Source organism: Trichogramma pretiosum, unplaced genomic scaffold, assembly GCF_000599845.2.
Source record: "Trichogramma pretiosum strain Unisexual culture from Peru unplaced genomic scaffold, Tpre_2.0 scaffold108, whole genome shotgun sequence".
Lineage (NCBI taxonomy): Eukaryota > Metazoa > Arthropoda > Insecta > Hymenoptera > Trichogrammatidae > Trichogramma > Trichogramma pretiosum.
In genome coordinates this window covers 157,042-184,216 of record NW_019641704.1, presented here as the reverse complement: position 1 = coordinate 184,216, position 27,175 = coordinate 157,042, and the positions used below count along the sequence as shown (strand labels likewise).

Genomic DNA, 27,175 nt, shown 5'->3' with positions numbered 1-27,175 from the left:
CTACACCGCTCTGAGGAAAGTGACTTTAGGAAAAGAGTTAGCAATTATCGTGTCTACGCTGCAGCCAAAATACCGAGACTGGAAACGTTCATCGTTAAAACAATCAAACATCATATAAAAAATGCTATGCAAGTCTCCTCAAACATCTTGATATCAGATCCTTTCTTTCCGAACGATGAATACCACATACGAGCTTGCGAATCAGGCTTCACACCGCCTGAAACCTTCAAATTCCTCGATGAAAACTCACTTATAATATCAGCCAACATGGAACATACATTCTACAACATAATAAGGCACAGCCGGAACAAGAGAATCAGCGGAGAGCCACATCGGATGGCGAAAGACCCAGGCTTACTACCGGCGGACATAGCTGCACTGAGAAAATTTAGCTACTACAAAGAGAAGAGCACGGTGCCATGACAATCTCTCGCCCGCCTGGACAACCACACTCCTGCTCTTTCTAATCTCCTTTTCTTTTTTTTTTTTTTTTTTGTAACACATAAGCCTTGCAGTTTTTTCACACACTGTGTTTTTCCTGCGTTGGCATACTTTGTATAAATTACCAGTTAATCTGGACCATATTTATTTCCCAATCCTAGTTTATATTAGTACAGCGAAGTATCATTGATACATTCTGTATATGCTGCGACACTCAAGTGCATTTTTTTGTATGGTTTTTTTTTCTTTCACTCCTGCACATTGTATATAATAATCTATTAAATCAATAAAAAACCATTTATAAATTAAAAAAACACAGGTGTTGTACAGCATTGACGTCAATAGCCGATGGTAGTAGTCGCAGCTGGATTGACCCTTCGCTCACATGGGCCGCACGGTTCGCGAAGTCGCAATGACGAAAAGAGAACGTGAGTCTACACGGAAAAACTTTTGACCATGTTTTACGCTCGAACACATAGAGATACATTCGTGCTCTGAGTCGAGTACAATTCATGCTCAGTCTCGAGGCTGAATCGCGCTCAGTGGTGGTCACAAAACAAGTTCAGTAAAACTTGCGTGAGATTCGTTTTCAGAATTCGAGCGTGAAACATGGTCAAAAGTTTTTCCGTGTAATTTATAAACGAAACTAATGCCAGAAATACTCCTCGCAATTTTACCGATTCGTTCTCGATCGAACCGCGTCGATTATATACCCGCTCAAGTCGTGCGAATCTCGCGTCATGCACTTACAGCGTTCAATCGTATCTTGATCTCGCGACACGGTCGAATTTCGGAGCAACGCTCCCGATGCTAACTCTCTCACGGTCACCGAGTATCTCTCCCTATTTCGCGCTCCAGACACTCGCAAGACGATCCAATGGGTCACGTAACCAATTTGTAGGCCCTTGTTCCATAAGGGAGAAAGAGATAGGCCATTTCGCGTGCTTTGACACGCGGATTCTCTCTAGTATACACACAAGTACACACACGCGCGTCGTTGCGGCTGCTGCGTTAGGTACAAGAGTGGCTTGTATCCTGTCACAGTCGGACTTAATGCCGAAGAGGGGAGAGACATGTGACAACGTAACTTGACTGTCACAAATGATCTTGCTAACCGTGAGAAATACCCAAGTAAAAAATAAAATAAAAATTTTAGTATGTCCCCAGAAATAAAAAACAAAATGTTAAAATTACAAATTGTATAGTTGATTGGTAGTAATTAAAATCATATTTATTTTCAGATAAATGATATTTCGTCATTAAAAAATGAAGTTAAACAGCTTCAAGTTGCAGTTAGCCACATAGAACCTTTCATCAAAACCTTTACTCCAACTATGGATATGAGTACATCCAATACTTTCACAGACAATGAAAGTAATTTGCATTTACAAATATTACTAGATCATTTGATCAATTTACAATTTCAAAACAGCTCATTGATTCCTAAGTCTTCTAAAGATAAAGATGATACGAATGGTAAAAATTTAATTATCAAATAAAATAAAAAATTCAATAATAGTTAAGATTCCTAAGACAAAAAATAATTTTTTTTAAAATAAATTATGAGTATTATGTCCGAGGTTCAGCTATATAAAACTATTTCACTGTTGCATCGATGAAATTAAAAAACAAGTTTTAAAAAGATCTGAATTAAGTAATGAATGCTGGGTACGAAAGAAATTATACCAAATGGTGGGTAATAGGATAACATTTTTTGAATAAAACTTCCAATCAGCAACGTATCCTATTTATCACTTGTATTGTAGCCCTGCAAAGCGCGTCGGCGTACATAATTTACAAACACAACAAGCAAGGGCTAGGCCGCCCGACTCACCACTCACTTTCCTGAGTTGAATATGCCATCGATTATCCTGATGGTCCGCTTCGCCGTTGAATCAACTTCTTTTCTCTAGCGCACTCGAATTGACTCGTACTGGTACTCGCACTCTACACTCAAGTGACATTGGGCCTTATTACCCACGCAGTACTCGTCAGTCCAACTTACGTATCCAATTAATGTATACGCTTCTTTACGTTCTTACACTTTTCACTCACATGAAATCGGATTGAAAATACGATAGTCAATTGTTATTCTTATAATTGATTGCTGTGAAAATATCACAATTTTTTACTTTACGATCTGAAATTATATTCTTTGTTTTTCCCACTGCAATCAATGCAGCTATGACCATCGCCACTCCGACTACAATGTCGCGCGCCGATGCCTTGGCCGCCACGGTCACTCCCCTCTCGGACTGAGCCAGAGCCGAATCGACATAGAGAACTTGGCCCAGGGATTTTTGTTCAATAAACATCTAATTATTGCCAACCCAGCCTTTTCACTTTTCTACCCTGCCTACCTACATGATACAGCAAGGATTCGTGAACAACCGAATCGTGGAGTACTTGTATAAGTAGCTTGGCATGTCTTTTCACTCTTGACTAGAGCTCTCCAGTTTCTTTTCCCGCTATCATCGTGGACGACCAAGGGCATCCCAGCCAGCGGGGGTGGCCGGCCTCAGGCAAGAAATCGAAGAGGTGGGATTCACTCGTCAAACTTTGCTCAATAGTTGCAGTCCCACTACAGCAGTCATATCGAGGCTAGGCCATAGCTCGAGTAATTGACCACCTGAGGGACTTGAAGGCCAAAGGAACCTTTCCACACGACGATCCAAAGTACGCCAGGGCAGAGAGGATTTTTGTCAAACAGCAGGCCACTCAGCGTCACAGGACCCGTTCTGTCGTGGTTACCACTGACGTCCTCCCTCCACTATGTGAAGTTGCGGAACCACGGCAGTTCGAGGAGTGCCTCGAGAATCGGCATGATCCACAAACCGACTAAGGCCAACTCTCCGTCGCTGCGCAGTCTGACCTGAGCCAATAACACCGATCCCATTGCACGTAAAAAACGTGACAAGCAGCGTTGCAAGGAGCTCTACAACAAGCAGAATACAGAGAGGAGGAATTAGGTGCCAAGTAGTAAACAATCGGCCCTTTTCGGGGCCACACTACAAAACATGAAAGGATTAAGCTGAAAAAGTAGAAAAAATTTTTTCAGAAAACAGGCATAAGAGCCTTTTTTATACCCCATTTGAAAGTACATCGATAAACCGCGTTATAGGGTAAACCGCGTTATAAGAACCCGCGTTATACGAGGGACTCCTGTACTTTGTCAAGTTAGATATTTAAAAATACTTAAATTAATTGGCATAAGTCTAAAAACCTTCAGCAATAAGTATTTGTTGTCTCTGAGCTGCCTGTCGTAGGTTTCCAAGTGTTAGCATGACACGATTGAGTTGTATGTGGTTTCATTTTGTTTGATGGACCATTAGCCATCAACGCAACCTGAAGCTAAGCATAAGATAAACTTTGACTACTTCCACATACAATTTAATAGAATATTTTGTTCATTAATGATCATTTTTGATAATTTTTAATAAAATATTCTATTAAATTGTATTTTGAAGTAGTCAACGTTGATCTTATACTTACCTTGAGGTTGCGTTAATTGCTAATGGACCATCAAACATAATGAAACCATCGGCATACCATGACCAGACCCGACCATGGGATGTCCAAGTATGTCCAATCTGAAGGAGGGCTTATCCGGAGTCTTGGGCTACTTGTGGGTTAGAACGGGAAAGGCACACGAAATAATAACTCGAACATATAACGAGTAATAATAAATATAACGATTTATTCACTCTCACTCGCACATTCACACTACAGTAATCAGTTGTGCAAGTCAGCTGACCTAAGACTCCAACTGTCTCGCAGGACAGCTGCGTCGGTGACTGCAATAACAATGACATACACTTTCACCAAGAAAGAACTATTCTTACATTGTTGCTGGTTCTTCTTTTCACTACAATAACTGACTAAGTCAGCGGGATGATAATTATTCCTGTGACGCGGCTCGACAAGGCGCGACACACGACGCAGTAGGCGCGAATATCACACTCACAATCACGCGAATACGCACACACGCAACTGACTAAGCTACTGATTAGTTAATAATATTATCCTAAATTGCTTAACGATGCTCTTCGTTCTTTGAGCTCTGGCCGAGCGAATCTAGCCTCGCCATCAGCCTCGACACTATGTCTCTCTCTCTCTCACTATTTCTGGCTGGGAGATCTTGGACGAGCGAGCACTTATCCTCTCTTGGCCACGCAGTGATGCAATCGGGCTTGGCTTGCCCTTGCAAATCAAGTGCAAACGCCGACTCTCTTATCGCGCGTGTGCACGTGGAACACACGGCACGTGAACTTATTATTTCTCTTGCACACTTCTCAAACTGCACTCGAAACTTTACTTTACTTTACGATGCTCTTGGCCACGAGTTAACCTCTTATCTCTTTCCGTTTGCACTATCACTCTTGTCGATACGAGGACTCACTCCTTACTGCCTGTTTCGCGTCGGCTCACCGGCGCTCGCGAGATGGCGGCAGGTGGTCTACTTTTGCACACCAACGCATTGTCGTGTCGCATCATGCTGCTGACTCGTGATTATATTCGTTGTCGATCTTGGTCTCGGCTCTGCTACTCAGCTGCCCTATTTCTTGACCTGAAAGTACCTACTCAATATGCATGATACTAGCTTGGCCGGTGTGCCAAGCTTACTATCGAAGAGAGGCATATTTGTCAATCATACTTTGAACATGAGACAAAGTCTCACGCACACTATCTATGCCTGATATGTACATACCAAAAATGTTCATTTCATCTCTGCCAAATAAACTTTTTCTATTATTTTGCTCCGTCACAACTAGATTGTGTAAAACTGTTTTGTTTTTATAGGTTATTTCAGCATTTATTTTTCCAATACTTTTCAGCGATGTATTGCCAAAATATTTAATCAACCTTTAGCTAGGGTTAAGCTCGATTTTATTTAAACATTTTTTGTACGCGTCATACGGAATAACAGATACTTCTGCGCCACTATCCAACTCCATGTGGAATCGAATAAGAACACCGACTGTTACGATTATTTCAAAAAGTTCATCGCGAGTTTCAGTATAATTCAAACTATAAACACTTAAGTTAGGTATGTATGAAGTCGGCTATCGACGAATAAAGAGCCAGAAAAAAAACTACACTAACTTTCACTGCAGCACGAAACTATAACTTTTTAGTTAACCTCGTTGCCAATTATGTGATATCCCGTATATCGATGCAATTAATAATACGAGATTAGTTTTAAGTATAATAGTTTATTAAGTATAAGATATAATAATAGTTAGAGTATAGGTGTGTTCAGGTAAGCGTGCACGACAAGTCTGAGCCTAGAGTGTGTGACGAGAATCCAGACAGGATCTCGTCTCTCTCCCCCAAAGCCAATATTCGAATATGTTGTACTCATTATGAGATTTGTTACAGGTGCAGAAGCGCGACCATGGCAGATCGCACGAGAGAGAGAGAAAGAGACATAAATTCACGTGCGCGGAAAAGACTGCGCGAACCTCGCGAGCGCATGGCGAAGATTTACGCGTGCGAACAGAGAAGCTACACGGTAGTACAGTCTGGGCCCGATTTCGAGCGACACTCGCAAGTCGAAATCGACGAATATTGTTAGCCCGCTGTAAATCGCGTCGCGAGTTTGAGTGATTGCAACGCGTGCATTTTTGAGTGCATTGTGAGCGAGTGTGTGAGCGGCCCGGAATCCATCGTCGTGGATTGGGCAGCGGGAATCGCAACCGGAGGCAGCTATTGTAAGTGCCAGCTTACCGACTTTCTCTCTCTCTCTCATTTGCATTGCGACTCGCATTCGCCGGTTTAGGCAAACACTCGCGCGCCGTGGTACTGCACCAAATTGCCGTTCTGAGCATGGCTGCAATTCCCTGATTCACTCACTTATCAATAATAATTATTTTTCCTTTAATTTAATTCTTTTGCGTCGATTGCTTTCCTATGCACTCTCCCCTCTTATTACTTTTTAGGTAACCGGACCCGGCCGCTAACGCGACCAACGCAGTACTTGTGATTTTATGCAGCAATACTAATTACCCCTTTCACTCGTAACTTCCCCCGTTACAAGTGGTACATGCAAGAGAGCTATCTGACTTAGTCACTAAATGTCGCTACAAAGTAGTCACTATATTACAATCATCAAGCTAATTTTTATTCGATAAACGATTGAACATTGTTTTTTCAGCAGTTCAAGCTATTTTGGATTCAGGAGGAAATATCGTCGTTTACGGGGGAAAAAATGAACCAAAAAAAAATACTTATAATGATAAACGATTAGTTGAAAATAAAAATCACGTAAAGAATGAAGATCTACCACATGACTTCACGCAAATTTCTCATAAGAATTTTGATGCAGCTAAAATTTCAAATATTACTACATCGGAAACTACTTTCTTTTATGACGATTCCAAAAAAAATATTCCTCATTTTTTATGTGAAAATCAAAATCGACAGAAGAAAAATCAAGACATTAGACGTAAGCAAAACATTTAATCTTTTATCAATTTTATTTAATGTAAAATTAAAAATACTTTGAAGGTTGAGTTTTTACTCTTCATCTCAGAAATAAGATAGTAGCAAAATGACAGATCCAAAAATGTGTTTTTTTCAAATTGCTTATTTATAATGTTACATGAAATTCTCATATTCAAAAAAATCAAATGATTTTGAATACGATACTTTCTTAAAGTCTCTAAAATAAAAACATAAATAGTAAAAAATGTATTATAATAAAATTGAAAACATGCGCGGCTTGTGCACACACACGTTCACGTGCTGTGCAAGCCTGCGAGTGATTCTCGCGCCTTGGTACGTGCTGACGACTGCTCTGCTATCTGCTCATTGTTTGCCTTCTCGCTCTCCCGTTTTTGCACTCGACGAATCTACACTAGACCGGGTCGTTTTTGCAAAAATTTTTTGTATCGCCTGGGCTCATGGTTGAGCTGAAAGTTCAAGGTTTTAGATGAAAAAAGCCGGGCTGCAGAAGTCAAAAAAGTGACCGGAACCGGTGTCGATAGGCTTTCGAAGTTTAAAAACGTGCTTCGGAAATTTAGCAAAATCGCTCTGAAAGAGGCAATCATATAATAGATTGCTAACATTGCTCAGAAGGTAAAATTTATGTCGACAAGACGTTTTCTTACGTATTTTTGTGTGTAGAAACGAATTCCGTAGTCAGTTTTGACCTAGGAGAACGATTTCATTGAAAAAATGCACTTTTTCGATATCTTTATTCTGCGTAAAAAACAAAAAATCGTCTTGTAAATTTTTAAAAATGAACAGAAAAAATTTAGAAAATTTTTTGACACTGCTTAAGTTTAGGATTTTTTATGACGAATCCAATGGTATCCAATTGTTCAATATGCACATCGCAAGGTGCATAGCCGAGGCGCTATTGTAGCACTACCTGGCGACTTCGGAGCACATCCCCTCTCCGCCGGAACTACAAGACGCTCCGGTTTCGGAGAGCAGTTAGCTGCGAGTGTCGGAGCGCGTTACACAGCCTGTTGTGTTGATCTCCCAACCTATTGTCTTTTTTACATACGATTCAAGTTACAAATTATAATAAAATTCTTTTCATTACAACTGCACATTTTTGACTATTTTATTGAAAATATCTACAGTCCACTTATCTCATAGTAAACACCAATGGTAGAAAAATACATCTTTATCCCAAAAAACGACATTACGAAAAATTGAAAAATCGAAAAGTGTATTAGTTTCTTCCAGGAAATGGCTAAGTAGAATCAACTATGGAAAAAATTGCATGAAACGGTCTGATAGGTTCTTTTCTCACCTTTCCAACGCCGGTTTCAGAAGTTAAAAATTAGCAAGATTCGCTGAGATACAGCTATTTTTGTACGATGCATTTTTAAGCGTATATTCTACTTCGCTGGTTATTAAGGGGACAAATACACCTTAAATTTTTCAAAAATCGATTTTTTTTTTATTGATGTATTCTCTAGCATTTTTCCTCCCCTTTCCAACGCCGTTCTCAGAATTTGAAATACTTAAAAGTTACGGAAGCTAAATCAAATTTAGTGATGCAGCGATCAACGATAAATTTAAAAAAAATGACTAAAAAATCACTAGCCCGATTTAAATCGTTACTAGTGATATTTAGAATGAAAATCGTTCAAATTTATTTTTCCATCGAAGAACGCCCTCTAGATAGTCGATTTCGTACTACAATGTTGCAATACTGTGTATCGGCCTTTGTAACCGCCTTTTTCAAACTGCGTTCTATTACAGTCGTTAGTCCTCCTACAAAACAAAGTATATGTTATTATAAAATAAAGTATAAGTTGATTGCTGTTATTGTGGTTAGTTTTTGATTGAAGTTTTTGTGTTTTTGATTGGTTTTTCATTACCTTTTGTTATGGAACCTGCTAAAAAAGGCTCAGGTGTCATCCTGATAGAAAAGGGTCAATTGGCCGAAAGAGAAATATCATTTTTAAACGTAATCAATTCAAACCCCCACCAGCGACAATCAAACTTGAAAATGCTAAGCTAAGATCTAAAACTGAAGAAGAAATTTATAAAAAGTCTGCTTCAAGAAAAAAAATTAAAAATTCATCTTTAGATGATATTGAGAAAAGCTCTGTTCAATATCGTTTAGTTGATTTTTCATTACTATTACCTTTTTTGGAGAACAATGTGTATTGTAAGTGTGGATATCAATTGAAATTTTCTGAATCAGAAACTCGTGGTCTTGGTTTTATGATAGACATGGAATGTAAAAATCACAAGTGTTCGGTTGCTGCTTCTGTTTCTTCATGCAAGAAAATTGGCGAGAAAAAAAATCTCTATGAAGTCAACAGAAGATCTGTTGTGGCAATGCGAGCAAATGGTCTTGGGTTGAAAGGATTGCAAACCTTTTGTGGAATAATGGATTTACAACATCCAGTAAATCAAAATTCCTATGATCTCATCAACTCAGCCTTTAAGACAGCATCTGAAAATATTGCAAACGAGTCCATGCAGCAAGCACTCCAAGAAGAAGTTAAACTCACTCCTGAAAAAGATGATGGATTGTCTGTGTCAGGAGATGGTACATGGCGCAAACCAGGGTTTACTTCATTACAAGGTGCTGCATCTCTAATTGGTTATAAATCTGGAAAAGTAATAGATATTGTTACAAAAAAAGCATACTGTCAATCATGTAAACACTGGGAACAAAAAGATAAGGATACTGCAGAGTACCAAGAGTGGTTTGACATCCATCAAGAAAGTTGTACGGTTAACCATACTGGAAGTGCTTGACAAATGGAAGTAGATAGCATCGTAGAAATGTTCAAGCGCTCACAAACCTTGCATGACGTCAAATATAGAAATTATATTGGTGATGGAGACTGTAAAGTTTACAAAAGAATTGATGAAGTCAAACCATATGGAAAAAATTATAAAGTATTCAAAAAAGAAGACATTAATCACGTAGGCAAAAGGATGGGCAAACACCTTCGAAATAAAAAGAAAGCTCTTGGAAAAACTCACCTCAGCGATGGCAAAACCATTGATGGTAGAAATAGATTAACAGCTAAAGCTATTGATCAGCTGTCAAATTATTACACCAAAGCACTAAGAGAAAACAATAATTTAAATGATATGAAGAAAGCTGTGTGGGCCACATGGTACCATAAAAGATCAACTGATCAAGAGCCAGAACATCACCTCTGCCCAGAAGGTACAAAATCTTGGTGCTCTTGGCAAAGTTCAAAAGCTAAAGGCACGTTAGCATCACACAAACACACTGCTTCTCTTCCACATGCAGTAATGGATTCCATTAAACCTATCTACGTAGAATTGTCAGATGATGCTCTTCTTTCCAGATGTATTGGTCATTATTCTCAAAATTCGAATGAGTCTCTAAATAATTTGATTTGGAAGTATGCACCAAAAAAATTATGGAGTGGTGCGATAGTCTTGGATATTGCTGCATCTATTGCTGTTGCCACCTATAATGGTGGAAAAATGGCACTCTATAATATCATGAAAGAGATGATGATTATTCCTGGTACAAATGCTGTGCAATTCTTCCACACAGAAAATGATAAAAGAATTTATCACTCAGACCTCAGAGATCAGTCAGCTTCAAAATCTGCTGGACAAGAAAGGCGTAAAAGAAGACATGAGCAGGTTGAAGATGACAGCTATATTCCAGGCGGTTATTAATTGTAATGTTTTTCACCTGTAAGAAATTTATATAATTAAAACAATAATATTTATATACGTAAAATAACAAAATATATGATTATTTTACCTGTGTTATAGGTAGAGATGTATTCTTCAATCTTGATTGTTCTCCTCGTTTACGTTCTCATTGTCTCTTACAGAAGTTGACAAATATGAATATCACCTTCTTCTTCTGTCCTCTTTCAATACCTGTAATTATAATAAAAGCAATCACAAAGCATCATATCGTTTGGGATAGAAATGTATAATAAATTTAAAATAGTTACTTATCTGATAAGATCCTTTTGTTTTTTCTCTTTTTTACCATTCGTTGACTAACAATTACATTTATCTATGTATAAACATTAATAGGACTAACATTACTAATTAATTTTGCAAAATCAAACAACAGATTTAGACAACAACATACGATGCAAAGAGTGACAGGTCTAAAAAAGAGGTTAGCGCAAACTAAATACGCAGCAGACGTACTGGCAGCACTGGCCGGCGCCCGGCAGTCCGCAGTCTGTGATTCACTGACACACTTTTTATTGCGATATCCCGTCGAAGATGTTCCAGCTCAGCGACGAAAAGTACAAGCCGATACGGATTGATGCCAGGGGCAAGTTGGGTCGGACGCCGCGGATCAAGAGGTGGCCGAGTTGCTGCTGAGAAGAGGCGCCGATCAGAACTCCACCGACATCGACGGATTGACGCCTCTGCTGCACTTTATTTGCAAGAAAAACAAATCAGCCGATAATAACGAGGTCGTGGACTTGGCGAAGATGCTATTCGAGATCTGCAATGTTATGCAGCGGACAGTGCGAGTCAATGCTCAAGATAAATTGGACAGCATAACCTTGCACTATGCTCTAAACTGGAGTAACAATGAGATGGTCGAATTACTGCTGAGAAGAGGCGTGGATCCGTGTTTGATAAAGTGAGACATATGTGCAAGAAAATTGGTGAAAAAATGCCTCCTTAACACAGTGAAATTTTTGAAAAAATTTGGCTTCATTAGTTTTGTTTTAAATCATTGTTATTTATAGAATTTAGTACTTAACACTAGTTGATAGTAATTATTAGTACATGTGATTTTGATGAAAAAAGTGTTTGATAGCTCAAGTCAACAATCTTGGAGGATTAATATTATCAGTGATGAGTGGAGTAAAGTTTTAATGAATAATTCTTGCTCATACTTTAACTGCATTTTCTGGACACTTATAATTTCATTAATTTTTGTGCGCTTATCGTAACTTTTAAGTTGAACCAATAACTTGTTTAAGACCCAGGTGGGCTCATTTTGTTTGTTGAAAGTATGGCTATGGTCGCTACCTCAGACAAAGTGATAGCACCAACTAAAGGTTTTGTGTGGCTATAATTGTGAGATTATTCAAGTAAAGTGAAACAAAATTAAATAAAAATATTGGTCTAATGCAAATATTATGGTTCTAACTTATTGGATATCTGTGCCAGAGGTAGCGACCATAGGCATACTTTCAACAAACAAAATGAGCCTATCTGAGTCTTGAATAAGTTATCGGTTCAACTTAAAAGTTACGATAGGTAGCCATACAATGTAATTTGTAATTTTCTTGGTCAAGGGGACATTCTGTAAATTTAGAGTCACTTTTCTACTATCTGGGGGTGAAAATTTTTTTTTTTAAAGGGTCAGTAAAAAGCTTTAAAATTGACTAATCTGAATTTTTATTTTAGGTATAATTTTTTTTAATATGAAAAAAAAAGGATTTTAAGGTGTATGTGTCCCCTTAAATGAATAGAGCTGGCTCAGAATTATTGAATTTTAAGCTTAAAAATGCATCGTACAAAAATAGCTGTATCTCAGCGAATCTTGCTAATTTTTAACTTCTGAAACCGGCGTTGGAAAGGTGAGAAAAGAACCTATCAGATAGTTTCATGCAATTTTTTCCATAGTTGATTCTACTTAGCCATTTCCTGGAAGAAACTAATACACTTTTCGATTTTTCAATTTTTCGTAATGTCGTTTTTTGGGATAAAGATGTATTTTTCTGCATTAAAATAATTTCAAAGTGTATACTTATTTATACCATTGGATTCGTCATAAAAAATTCTAAACTTAAGCAGTGTCAAAAAATTTTCTAAATTTTTTCTGTTCATTTTTAAACGTTTACAAGACGATTTTTTGTTTTTTACGCAGAATAAAGATATCGAAAAAGTGCATTTTTTTCAATGAAATCGTTTTCCTAGGTCAAAACTGACTACGGAATTCGTTTCTACACACAAAAATACGTAAGAAAACGTCTTGTCGACATAAATTTTACCTCCTGAGCAATGTTAGCAATCTATTATATGATTGCCTCTTTCAGAGCGATTTTGCTAAATTTCCGAAGCACGTTTTTAAACTTCGAAAGCCTATCGACACCGGTTCCAGTCACTTTTTTGACTTCTGCAGCCCGGCTTTTTTCATCTGAAACCTTGAACTTTCAGCTCAGCCATGAGCCCAGGCGATACAAAAAATTTTTGCAAAAACGACCCGGTCTAATCTACACCTTGCGTGTGTCTTGTGCGAGATTCACGGTCATTTCCCCGAATTCATTTCCCCGAATGATAATTTCCCCGATGTCTTTTTCCCGGAGAGCACAACCTCCGAATTTTTTTTAATTTTATTTTATTGTTTTATATTACAATACATAATTAATCTAGAGAAATGTTTTCGCGTATCAAGTGCAAGTAATCGAGCACACGTTGTAAACCATACGTGTCGTAAGTTTCGACCATAGCTCTTAAACGATTGCATCATTTTGAATTCGGCATCTTCCACTGTTGACCATCGGCAGTAAACCAAGCATCGTTAGGTAGATCAGCATAAGTAATCGGTGGTCATCGCGGCAATGCAAGGAAAATAAATCTAAGTATTTCACTCGGAAATCAATAAAAATTAGCGCGTTGATCAATTATTTTCGTTAAAATGTAACATCGCATTACCCGCTTAGTTTTCCAGGCAGAATGTTTTTAAAACGTTTCTACTACGTTGTACACGTTCAGAAATGAAATTTAGGGGCGGACATTTAAATATTTCTGGAAGGTTCTACAAACGTTTTTTAAACATTTTTCTGAAACGTTCCAAGGCTTCAAATATAACGTTTTAATAACCTTACGAAAACGTATCGTGCTATAAGGGGTTATAATTGTTATTAATTTTTCAAACATATTTACTCAGTTTTGAAGTAACTAAGAGTGATTTAAGTGAAAATAAAGAAAATAGTGCAAATATAAATTAATGTCACTCATGCAGTGTTTTATTGTGGGATCCACTAATTATTTATTGTTTATTTATATAATTCCTCAACAGTTACGTTTTTGTATGATTCAAACATTCCAACAGTCTTATGTTTACACATATTTATGTGACATGTCAGTCGTAGAATCGACATAGTGATACATGCGTCCCTCGCTATTATACTGCTATGATGCTGAAGAGGTTGGCAATTGACCAATGAAATGTTGATTTTTACAAAAGAATTTGACGAGGAGAAAACTTGTGTTTTTTTATTTGTGTTCTTTCATTTCAATCCACGAGGAGAAAACTTGTGTTTTTTCAGTAAGTTGTTTCATCGTGTTCACGATTTGCCGTATTTTTAATGTACAAAAATAATGATCTAGCATTCGCTAGTCAATCAGTTTAGGCAATAAGGACAACACTTTTTTGTGTGTCATTCGACAAGAAATTTGTCGATCGTCAAATTTTATTTTGCAACGTTTCGTCTAGCATGATTCTAGACCTCTTCAGGCTATAACAAACAAGTTTAGACATTGTAACAGTTTACCCTCGGGAGGCAGGTAACTTGTCCGGCGAGATGTCCGTTGACCTGTAAACGGGGAACAAGCAAAGGTGTGCCAAAAATAATCCACGCGATCATGTAAGGTATAAATAATAATTAGGCTTATTTATTAAAAAGAGCACCAGTCACAATAGTGACGCCTAAGAATATAGAATACAAGAAAGGTAAGAATTACAAATGTGCGATAATTGTTCGCTCGGCACGAAACATTCACCCGCACAATTATAACAACGGCAAAAGGCCACCACGGCTATTTCGGCAGATACGACGGTCGTGAGTTTGGGCTAGGCGGGGACAAGACCGAGAGAGACTGAGCGTGTTGAGAATACTATAATATGGCGCATATGCAGGAGAGAATCGAGAGACTTACATTCGTTGACTCCATGGTTTATTGGTGGTTGATTAGGCCTGACGAAGACTGCAAAAATAGCGCGAACAGACGAGAAGGCAGCCAGATGTTGATGATCTCCAGGACGGCAGACTCACTCTCACACACGCTGGCCATCGCAGGTCCCACACGAGAGGGGTCGGTAGCTCGAAGCTATTTCACGCGAGGTCCAACACAGAGTGTTCACTTCATCAACTCCTCGTCGGCTCGTCAGTCATCATAGGCCTCCCTTTCCACTTGACAGGCTTTCTCCTGCTCATAAGGCAGCACGCGCAAGACCCTTCTACGCACTTAGCTCTCTCTCTCTCTGCAAATTCGGCGCTTATCGATAAACTGGCGCCGATCCGCACTACCATTAGGCTCGCTTATTTTCGATCTCTCTCTCGGGCGGAAGGAATTTTAGGATATATTATACAAGGAAGGAGTACCGTGGGACCCTGTGCTGGACTACTTCCTTACAACATAAACATACAACACTCTTACAATCACTTTCTTATTAACGAGTACATACCATGTTGCGAGTCGATGTAATACTAAGACTAATTTAACAATATCAGGACTTATATTCAAAATTGACCGTATATAAACATATTTACAAAAATAGGCCACGATACGCTACGCTCAAACCTCGTGTATCTTCTCTTTTGTTAATAGCAGAGACGTTCTTTTTGATGTAAAACATTTCTGCGATGAGCCTTTTGAACCAATTATTTTCAGTATGCAGAATGCTGACGTTCTTGAAATCAAACTCATGTGCATGTTCCAATGAGTGCAGTCTCACTACTGATTTCGGATCTTTGTTGTTTTTGTGTTCACTGATACGTGTTTCGGCTCTACTACTGAACGTTATACACACGCCCTTATATGTTTATATGTATTAATCTACTTTACCGATACTGCTGGCGGAAGGTTAAGGGGCTATTCTACTTTATCCATTTCAAAAAATCGATTTTTTTTTTATTTCATTTTTTGAAAGTAAATGTCTTTGAAAATATTGTGTCAAATTTCAGAATGATCAAAGCCTTCTAAGTATACTCTTTGCAACGGCACGCATCTCTTAGTGCGCGTGTACGCTTGTACCAGTATAATACGCCTGGCAGCTACACCCCTTTTTTCGAATCTTGGCTCATTATATACATATAATCAGATGTTGTAACGTACTGTATAGGCTTATTATAAGCGCTGAGCACGTGGTTGTAGATGATTTTGAACTTTAATCAAAGTTTAGCTGCAAAGATGTTTAGGTGGCCACACGCAAAATAATAACGAGAGCTTCAACCATTGCGTGTGGATGATGGCACCAAAACATATTTTTTCCGGTGGTGTAATTGTTGAAATTGCAACCCAAATAGTTGCTTGTATCTTCAATGAAGGATTTTGCACCGTGCTAAAAATGATGGATGAGCTAAACTTAAAAATCAGAGCCTATGCCTCTACTTACGCTGAGAAGCGCGACGAGCAGCGCATACGTTTAGCGAACCGCCGTAGCACTGACTTGTCTCAGAAAGATAGAGCAAGCCGCAGAGACACCAGAATGTATGAAAATCAATTTCATGAAGAATCTGAAGGTCGTCTGTATAGCGCCGGTATCGCTGATTAATCGTAAGTATCAAATTTTTAACTATTCGAAAAAAAAACTTTGAACGCGTTTTTCTCAAAATGATGTTTTTCGATATGGTCCCAGTGATTTCTCAAAAACTACTGGATCGATTCGTCTGAAATTTTAACCACTTATTTGTTACATATATACGTATGGTTGGAACCAAAATTTTGTCAAAATTCAAATTTTTTCTATTTTTTTATAAGGAAAAACCGAGAAAAAAAAGGTCGTTTTTTATTCCATTTGCTCATACGGCCGCCATTTTGTTATTTTTGACCCAAAAATGAAAATTTTGGTCCCAACTATAGCCAACCATGCACTGAATAAAAGGCTTTTTTCATTTTGTGTTTCAGATGTTTCATTATTGCTGAATCAGTAGGACAGTGCGCACCTGTTTTTTTTCGTGCCTGCACACATGACTGCATTATACACATATATGTATAATAAAACTAATAAAAAAAATTTTTTTATTTACTTCAATATTACCTTTATCAACCCCAAAAAGATTTAGAATGATACCTGTCATAGATTGCTTAAAAAAAATTTGCGGAAAATACCTTTTTTTATGGCCGACAAAGTAGAATAGCCCCTTAAATAAGTCGGTATTGGATTTACAAAGTATAACATTTATTCCTTACTTTTGATATTGCGGGTACACTGGTTGGCGAAGGACGAGATGCACACACTGCACTACTAATATACACACTCTCTCTCACGCAATACCACACTCTGGATGTTCCGCTGGGCTGACACTTGGTGGTCACTGGTTGAACTGGCCGAGGGTTATCCGCGTTACGACTGGCTATCGACGGAGGCTATCTCGAGTACGTTGACGGTTGACGAAAGACGAAAGAGACGAGAAAGACGAAAGACCAAAGACTAAAAGAATGCTCCTGAGACTGAATTGCTCTGCGCTTATATATCCCGCCGTATCTGTGTCACTTGAGGACTTTGTTGTTCTCGAGCAACACCGTGGGTGCCGTCACGTCATTTATTTTTCCCCGATGCCCTACGGAATTTATGGCCCTCTTCAGCGGGTTACGCGCGGTCATCGTGCATCAAAGCGCGGCTTATGCGTAACTCCGGGTTACCTCGAATTTTGATAACATGCGTGAGCGTGCTAGCGGCCGTGCGACGACGGCCTAAGAGTCGCGGTGATCATTATCGTAAAGAAGCGACGAACCGCCAAAGACATCACCCGTGTAGATGTTTTGTCGCGATAGCGCGACACTTGTTTTCGGGTGCCTTGTGCTAATTTCGATTGCCCGTGCGCGCGATTCTTACTGATTCCACTGTACATGCCCCGATTGCGTGTGCCTATGAATCAGTTACATCGATTATGTAACATACGTTTCCTCAGTGCTCTCTTAGTTTCACCTACATATGTTGAATCGCATGACTTGCAATCAAATTTATACACAGAGTTTACACGGTCCAGCTTTTTCGTGTTGTCTTTTCCTAATACAATGATGTCGTTAAGCTTATTATTTATCGATGAAATGATTTTGATGCCGTATTTATTTAGTAAGAGCGATGTGTACCTGACGAAGTGCTGATTGTATGGTAACGTCAGACACAAGCGACTCTTATCACGAGAATCCAGCCCGTTCACAGATCGTAGATTATTTCTACAACGTATGCTTATTCTTCTTTTTTCCACAAATCTATCGATGAAGTGATCGGGATATGAATTCTTACGCAAGATGTCACGAACCACATGTAAATTACTTGTATGAAATCTTTTATCTGAGAGCATTAAGGCTCTGTCTACCAGATTGTACACCGTGTTAATTTTAAGATTTCTCGGGTGGTTAGAATTAAAATTCACTGTTCGTTGTGACGCTATATCTTTTCTGTACCAGTTGGTGACAATACGTGATCCAATCCTAATGAATTGCACGTCTAAGAAGTTCAGATGATTTTCGGTTTCAACTTCATGTGTGAACTTGATATGTGTATTTTGTTCATTAAAGATCTTCAAAATGGTGTCAACATGATTGATGTGTACACATGCGAAACCATCGTCGACATATCTGTACGAAAACAACGGAACGATGTCAAATTCATCTTTCAGTCTTCTCCAGCACTCCGACTCCAAATCAGCAAAAACCAAATCAGAGAAAGGACTGATATTAGATCCCATCGGAGAGCCGGCGATCTGCTTGTAATACTCTCCATTAAACGAAAAATACACGTTGTTAAACAAGAACTTCGTACACTCTATGACCTCCGCAAAGGGTATCTTTGAATTTTTACAAATCTCATTGTATCTGCGGTCTAAGCTTGATAAAACGTCCTCCAACATAACATTGGTGAACAAACGTGGTGGTGTGTTTTTTCATTTCTGAATATGTTCACTGCCATCAATACTAAATTACAGTGAAATCATGACGGTGTAATATAAAAATTAAAATGAATAAAAAATTCATGAATCAATTAAAGCTAATTAATATCTACTCATTATGTTTTCAAAATAGAATATTTTATTCATTTTGGATAATTTTTAATATAAAAGTTTACTTAATTGTATCTAAAAGTAATTAAAGTTTATATTATGTCTAAATTTTGTTTGCGATCATAACCATTTTTCTATTGCGACGGACAGCCTACCCCGGGTCGGTAATTCAGCTCGACTGCCGTGCACTTTATTTATGGGGGCCCACTTTACCTGACTCGAGTCTCAGAGGGGATATTGGGCCCGTCACCAGCACGGGCGAGCCGTGAGCCCGTTCACTCACCTTCCTTCGCTTAGTTCTGATACCTGAAATTCTCGAATAGGTCAAGCGAAATGAATTGACACGCGTTCCTTTACGATTAATTGATTTATCTTTATTTAAGGCCCACGAGGGCAAACGATAACAAATAATACGCGAATTACAATCTTCGGCTTACGATACGGCCCCGTAGCCGCTTACGCACGCGTTAGGCACTTTCCGATCGCCCACGAGGGCCGAGACTTGCTCGCACGTTACTATCGGCCCAGTGTCGTCGCTACGACACTCGCGTGGCCTCACTTACACTAACACACTTGCTCACACACACACACACACACGGGCGGCCCGGCAGCCTCGCCGACCAACGGCTTAGAAATACCTTACAATTACCCCCAAGTTCTTCGGCGCCTCGCTGCTGCACTGATGACCTCTTGTCGATGCTCTGGGTGTAGTCTTCTTGGCCCAACTACTACTGCTGCCCGCGTCCGGGCTTCGTTGTACCTCAACGTGTGTTGTCTTCGTTCAGCCTTCCAGTCCTCTTTCGGGCTCTGCGCACCTCACTCTTGCGATTCTGGCTGCCCGATCGGGCGAGTCTGCTCCAAGACGCCCTGCCCACCTGGGCTCCGATCTGACTCGTGTATCCAATTCCACACGGGCACTAACGGGCACTTGCTCACCCGCGTCACAACGACAACTTCAGCAATCACTTCCGCAATTTCAGCTTCACGCACTCGCTCGCGTTTTCCTGCGTCTTCCTATCACTCGGCTTTTCGCGTGGCCTCCTCACTCGCCAGCGTATTCTAATCTCCCTGCCTCGTAGCGAAAGGAATTCGCCCGGTGTCTGCTCGGCTCTTTTCTGTCCTTCTCGCACGTGTTGATACTGGGCCACGCTCCTGGCTTCACATCATCAGTCCGACGAGCCACTGCTTATCATCTACCTGAAAACGCGCGAGAGAAGGGAGACACACACGCACTCACTCATACATACGCGCGTGCGGCAGTCTCGGCGCGACGCATTTTCTGCGAGTGCTCGACTCGCTTACTGACGGCTTGTGCTCCGTCACACTATCGAAAAGAAAAAAGGGCTTATAGGACTAAATTGAGTCATGCAAACACTTGGCATTCTACGATAGGTAGCTTAGATGTGTCAAATACTTAGCGAAGAAGATCTATGGCCTTGTATCAATGTATCTAGCTATTTTATGGATCTAGCAGGTATTGTAAAAGGCTGATATGTCTGTCATCCAAAAAATAACTTTTTCCATTTTTACAACCTAATACTGTAAATAGAAAAATTGAAAATAAGTCAGCCCCCTTTTAACCTTTGAGCCCAATAGATCTAGCTGAGCGTAGAGAGCTTCATCATTACGTATCAGAAGACCTAAAAAATTTTTGTAAAGATTTAAAATTTTTAAAGTTTCTTCTTGTTAGTCGTGTTTAATTGTTCTAATCTCTTTATTTTATTTTTTTTGTTGTTGATAAAATTCGACTCGGATAACCTTCAATGGATTGCTGCATATATTTTTTCGTATATTGACATAGAAGCCAGAAACAATTTCAGATGAATAATAATAATTCAATTCTTCAATCTGAATAATAACTTTTATTTATTTTTACAGGTGAAAATAGTGAATTTAGAAAAAATTCCGATTTGTATAAAATGAGGGAATTGAACAATAAACTATCTTTGCAAATGAATTCCACAATAAAAAAAGATGTCAAGACAAAACTCAAATCCATGAATTTAGATATCATTCCTACAAGTGACTCGGAAGACATATTTTATGATTCTCACAAAATGTTAATGATTAAACCAGACATTAACAGGAGATTGAGTTGTGATAGTATAAGTACCAACGCTTCGGAAAGCGATTTTCCAAATTTGATGAATTATGATGTCTCTAGTTCACAATCGAATTTTAATTTACACTATGATCATACATCATTAGGCAAAAAATTTCCACAAAAATTAAAAAAAATCAAATCATGGGAAACATTTCCACGTTCAAAAAAGAAAAAAAACCGTTCAACGCTCAATACTGACATCTTAAGTAATATAAAAAAAGCCGATAGTTTTGAAGGTCATGAAGAAGCTGTTCGAACACTAGTAGCAGCAGTACAAGAAACTCGTTCACAAATAAGGAAAAATAATCAACAGAGTCTATACTATCAAAAAAGCAGAACTAATTAATTTTTTATGGAGCTTTCTTTCATTTAACCAATCTACTTTTTTTTATTTTACTTAAAAACTGATTATGACAATCAATAACAATTATAAATCAATGAAGAAAATCCTAATTATTTGATTTAAACGTCATTTTTGTTATAAGTAAGCAAGACATGTTTTTAAATAAAAACAATTTTAAATTAAAATTTTTCTTAGTTTAAAGTTTTTCCAAGTCTGATACAATCAATTCAACATGTTATCATTCATGAATAAACAACTTGATATCAACAACATGTAGGCAGTCATCTGTCAAGTAAGACAATCATTTTTTGACTCCCTTTTTTTATCGCAGGAAATGTTTTTACATAGTGCCAGTAATGTTTTTAACCCTTGAAAAAGTTTCCTGTAGATGTTTTTAACCCTTGAAAAAAGATCCTGTGAAATTCCTACATGAATCCTATAGGATTCATGTACTTTTACAGCTAGTTACAAATTTAGCGATTCGACTAAATAATGCCACGGTGTGTGGCACTGAGAGAGTTGATGTGAAATTAAAGATCGTACGAACTTACCTGTAAGTGAAGTGCGATCCTAATTACACGAAGGCTTCGCTCGAAGAGATTATACATATACTTGTAGCTTCCTGAGCTGCTCACCAGAGTTCACAACGCAATTTGATTTCTAAAATAACCGCCGACACGGGGCGCCCTGCGCCTCCTTGCCCGTGGGCCGTGCCGTATCCTCTCATACTTTTTGAGTATTGAATTTAAAAAAATAAAAAGAAAAGATTTGTTTGGGAATGGGAAAATTTATGGGCGGGAGTATAATCTCTTCGAGCGAAGCCTTCGTGTAATTAGGATCGCACTTCACTTACAGGTAAGTTCGTAAGATCTTTAATTACACTTCGTGCTTCGCTCTCGAGATTATACATATACTTGTAGATATTCAGAGTCTTTTTTTTTTTTTTTTTTTTTTTTTAATTAAAGCCGGAGGCTGAATGATTTATCTGAATATAATACTTTATTATCTTACTTACATAAAAAAATACATTACTTATTCATAACATTTATCATGAATGTGTTTTCATCCTTTTTATTTATTGATCTTTTATAATACTTGGCAAAAACCCTGGACCTCTCTGACCATCCTGCCGTATTTTTAATGGTTTCTATATATATACCCTTATCGTATGCTGCTGATGTCGATGCGTGTCTAGTTGAGTGTGCTTTAAATATTCCTGTATCAATACCAGACACCTTGAGCATCTTTTTTGTCCATCTTGCTAAGGTCTGAGACCCTACCGATACTCGTGGTTTTTTTAAGGATATAAATAAGTATTCTTTATCCTCTCTTAAATTTTCGGTTCTTTTCAGATATTCTTTAAGGCATTCAAACACGCATAATTTAGGCCTTGCCTCAAATTTGGGTAAGATCAGCTTTGGCTGACTTGCACCTGGCCTGGACGTTTTTATGATTTCTGTAATAAGAATAATTATCTTGTCTTCCGTTGAATGAATGTCTTTGATCTTAATTTTTGAGAAGGTCTGCATTCTTTGTGCGGTAGCCAGAGCTAATAGTATTAATGTTTTATAAGATAATTGTTCTAGGGATAGACTTTGATTTTCTTCCATTGATTCTATATACTTAAATACTGTTTGAACGTCCCAGGTCGAGGTGTATCAAGGCGCTGGTGGTCTCTTTCGATAGCATCCTTTCATAAATCTCTTAATTAATTTGTCTGTACCAATATCATTGTTTGATATTAATGATATCGCACTTCTATCGGTATTAAGTGCACTGTAGGAAAGACCCTCATTAAATCTTATTGTTAAAAAGGCTATTGCTTGTGCAGGATAAGGGCTATACGGATCTATGTTGTGTGCTTTAGTGAATCTGATCCACTTTTCAATCGATGACTTGTAATGATTCGTCGTACTCTTACTTAAGGAAGATAAAATGATATCTAGGGAGTCTTGTGATAATTTTTCATTTTCAAAGGCCTTCCTGATACTATTGTTGCCATCATGTAGAGAGTCCTGTACCTGGGATGATGTTTTTTCCTGCAGACAGAAAATAATAAATTTTTATTTGGTGGGAAGATTATAGGTTCTCCTTCAGTCATCTGTGTTAAGAGAGGAAACCATGTCTGGTTCCTCCAGACTGGCACTAATACAATGCCACGAGCTTTTTCTTGACTGATCTTTGCAAGGGTACGTGTTATCAATACAAATGGTGGGAAGGCATAAAAAAATAAGTTTTTCCATGAAAATGAAAAAGCATCTATTTGTGTTGCTTTTTTATCAGGGAACCTTGAGACGTATTTGAGGCACTTTTTATTCGAGGCTGTGGCAAAAAGGTCGATCTCGGGTTTCCCAAATGTTTGACTAATTTTAGAAAAAGCTCTGTCTGAGATTTCCCATTCAGCATCCAAGTTAGACAATCTAGACAGGCTGTCTGCTTCTGTATTTTCTTTAGATGGTATAAAGGAGGCTGTAAGCCAATTATCACGTTTTTCTGCATGTTGCCATATTCTCCTTGCTAAGTCATTGAATTTTTTAAACCTTACTCCTCCCATTCTATTTATGTAAGCGATTGCTGTTGAGTTATCAACTCTTAGGATTATTCGCGAGGATCTGAGTTGCTCTGTAAAACTTTCAATAGCATATAGTACAGTAAGCAACTCTTTATAATTTATGTGGTATGTTGATTGAACACTATTCCAGATGCCACATATTTTATTTTTTCCATCCGTGGCTCCCCAGCCTACATCTGATGCATCTGTAAATATAACTTTAACTGTTGGTCTATATCTGAAGATTTTCTTAGCTGTCATGAGGTTATCTTTCCACCACCGAAATTCCATCTTGATTTTATTGCAAATTATTATGTGACCCTTGTACGATCCTGCCGAGCTTCTAAGGGCCTGAATTTTCTTTCTTTCGAGCACCCTAGTGTATAACCATCCATATTGTACAGCAACACAGGCAGCTGTAAGTTAACCAATAATTTTTGCAAAGGATAGAATATCTATTTTTCTCATAAGTGAGATCTGTTCTATGTATGAGATAATATTCATCTTCCTGTTACGAGTCAATTCAAGGGTTCCTTCGACAGAGTCAATGATGACACCTAAGTACTTACATCTGGTACTTGGAATACAGCCTGTTTTCTTATTGTTGATGACAAAACCTAGACTCTCCAGTAATTTAATGGTTTCACTTGCGTTCTTGGCACATTCGTCATATGTCTTGCCAATGCAAAGTATATCATCCAGATATATAACTGAGAGATAACCCATACTCCTTAACCTCTGCATAATTGGTTTCATAATTTTTGTAAATACATATGGACTAGTAGAAAGTCCAAAAGGAAGGGATGAGAACTTGTAAAACTGTTTATCAAAGTTAAAACACAGATACTTCTGATCAGACTCACAAATTGGCACAGTCAGGTATGCGTCCTTCATGTCTATTGACAGCATATGATCATTTGGTCCAATTAAACTGACTGCTGTCTTTAAATCTTCTAGTTTGAAGTGCTGGGTTTTGATGAACTTATTTAAATTTTTTAGGTTTAGTATAAACCTAAACGTACCATCTGGCTTTGGTACCACAAAGTAATTGGAGAGAAAAAGGGCTTTCTCTTTATGAGTTTTCACTACAGCTCCTTTTTCCACTAATTTTTGAATAGCCCTTCTTATGTGTTGCTTTTCTGTTTCATCTTTTATTAATCTATTTTTAAAGCCTGTCTGATGAGGCTCCTTCTTAAAAGGAATTTTGTATCCTTTCACACACTGATTAATAAAAGAGCTATTGGAAATTTTATTCCAACTATCATAAAAAGAGGCCAAGCGACCACCAATATTAATACCTACATCATTTATTTGGATTATTTCCTTGGTGTTCTGCCCCGGCCTTGGTTTTGGTAAGCTCGTCTCTGGAAGCGTGTGCCTGACCCTCTGAAAAATAGCCGTTGTCTGCCCTGTTCGCCTGTATGTGAATTGCCCTGTGTGTTCGAATTTGGCCTGGGTTCGAACGGGCGCCTGAAGTTTCCCTGGTTCTTGGTTGACGATTTTTTGTGATCGAATAAGGCGTCAGACTCCTTCATGGCCTTAACTTCTTTATCAAGATCTAATCCAAACAGGTAAGAATCAATGTTGGATTTCTTTAGAATCTCCCTGATGCTCTTGGACTCGATAATTGGTATGATACAAGCACGTCGGGACTGTGATTGCTTGTACTGTGCTTGTGCAAGCAACTTTGCAGCATCCATTAATCTTTCAAGGAATGTATTTTGATCTAGTCCATCTTCATCTGCGTCGTTTACCATGGTTATTGCTGCGCTTAATGCAGTTAATGCCTCAGCTGTCAAGTCTTGCGCGTCAGCTCTATATGTATCTTTTTTTATCACCTTTTCATTCATCCTGGCTTTGATTTGAGGATTAAGCTTTGGAGTTTTGAATGCATCAGGGATTTCATATTTGTAGGTTAGCTCGCTACACTCAGTTTCAGGGAGTCCTTTTGTTGCGTAAAATTTTAGGCTTCTCAATACGTCAGAATGAATAGAGCTTCTCAGAGCTTTTGATTCATTTGGATCATCGCCTAGTGCTAATTTTAGTTCTTTTTTTAACGGCTTCTCCTTGACCGTATTATTATCCTGTTTAGGTGGATCTGCAACATATACATTTATAATTCGATTAAACGGCTGTGTGAGTGCACGAGCGCGTTTTCTTATATGCGTCTATTTTTACGCCGCAGTATGTGCAGGTTATAATCTCTTGCTTAGAGAATGGCTGTGCGAGCACACTAGCTCATTTCTTTGTTAACATGAGATATTTGCGATTTCGATTATATACGAGGCGGCTGCGTGATTACACTAGCTCGCTGTCTCAATCTATCGCCAAAATATTTATATTTCTTATTTTCAGCATTTTATGCATCTCCTTACTGTCCTGCGTAAGCAGGTCAAGGCCTGTTTGTCTACTCTTGTACGTACCTAGAGACACTTTCGGTGTTGCATCATCCATCTTATCCTCCTCCTCTGGTGTATCTTTCTTATGAGCTTCGACAGGGTCTTCAAGTGAAGATGACGAATCCGAGTCCTCATCGTCCTCTTGTGAGTCCGAGTCGGATTGACTCGTTTGTTCTTGTATAAGGTCGTCTAATTCTCTTCTCCTCCTCTTCAGTTCCTGTAGACTCATTTTTTCACCCGGTCTTTTCATTATTTCGCGGTTATGTTGCACGATGTGAATCCAGTGACAACGCAAAAAAGTATGAGAGGATACGGCACGGCCCACGGGCAAGGAGGCGCAGGGCGCCCCGTGTCGGCGGTTATTTTAGAAATCAAATTGCGTTGTGAACTCTGGTGAGCAGCTCAGGAAGCTACAAGTATATGTATAATCTCTTCGAGCGAAGCACGAAGTGTAATGCCACATATATATCAATAAATAAAAATCAATCTTGGATTCTTCGTTGTGACTTCCTGAACTCACGGTGAATTTCGGCCATTCATAATTAATATTTTTCCATCTTCTTTCTCTCAATTCGTTAGTGCACTCAAGGAATGCAAGTCGGAATGAAAGCAACAGCCGATCGGGTATAAGAACAGATGGAAAATAATCGTTTTTAATACAACTATGCATTAGTATAATGATTGCGCAACAATGTTTTATTCGTGAAATATGCAAGAAGTATTTTGAGATCTCATAAAAAATGTCAACTTACTCCACGAGCACTGCATCAACAACACCGTCGATACAACTTTTTACGTGGCTGATGCATTCCTGTCACCCTTCTGACCGCATCAGCATCTAAAACACACTAACGCAAAAGTTAATTTTAACATAGCGTACTAATAATTTGTTTTTCGTAACACTATTACTGAATAATTTTTTGCTAAATTTTA

At 38.4% G+C, this 27,175-nt stretch overlaps 2 protein-coding genes across 2 annotated transcripts in view; one reads left to right on the top strand and one right to left on the bottom strand.

The window, feature by feature from the left end:
* The window catches only part of LOC106656582 (RING finger protein 207-like), a 92,452-nt gene extending 82,783 nt beyond the window's left edge, over positions 1-9,669 (top strand). The window contains exons 7-9 of the mRNA XM_023462918.1: positions 1,683-1,917; positions 6,596-6,886; positions 9,107-9,669. Coding sequence (XP_023318686.1) covers positions 1,683-1,917; positions 6,596-6,886; positions 9,107-9,669 — 1,089 coding nt within the window. The remainder of the gene's footprint in view (positions 1-1,682; positions 1,918-6,595; positions 6,887-9,106) is intronic.
* A 13,565-nt stretch (positions 9,670-23,234) lies between these two features.
* Positions 23,235-26,471, bottom strand: LOC106656583. The gene is made up of 4 exons (XM_014377639.1): positions 26,267-26,471; positions 25,312-25,941; positions 24,413-25,252; positions 23,235-24,259 (listed from the first exon to the last, which is right to left on the bottom strand). Exons 1-4 carry the CDS (start codon positions 26,469-26,471, stop codon positions 23,235-23,237), a joined length of 2,700 nt encoding a protein of 899 aa, XP_014233125.1.
* Between the last annotated feature and the right edge of the window lie 704 nt (positions 26,472-27,175).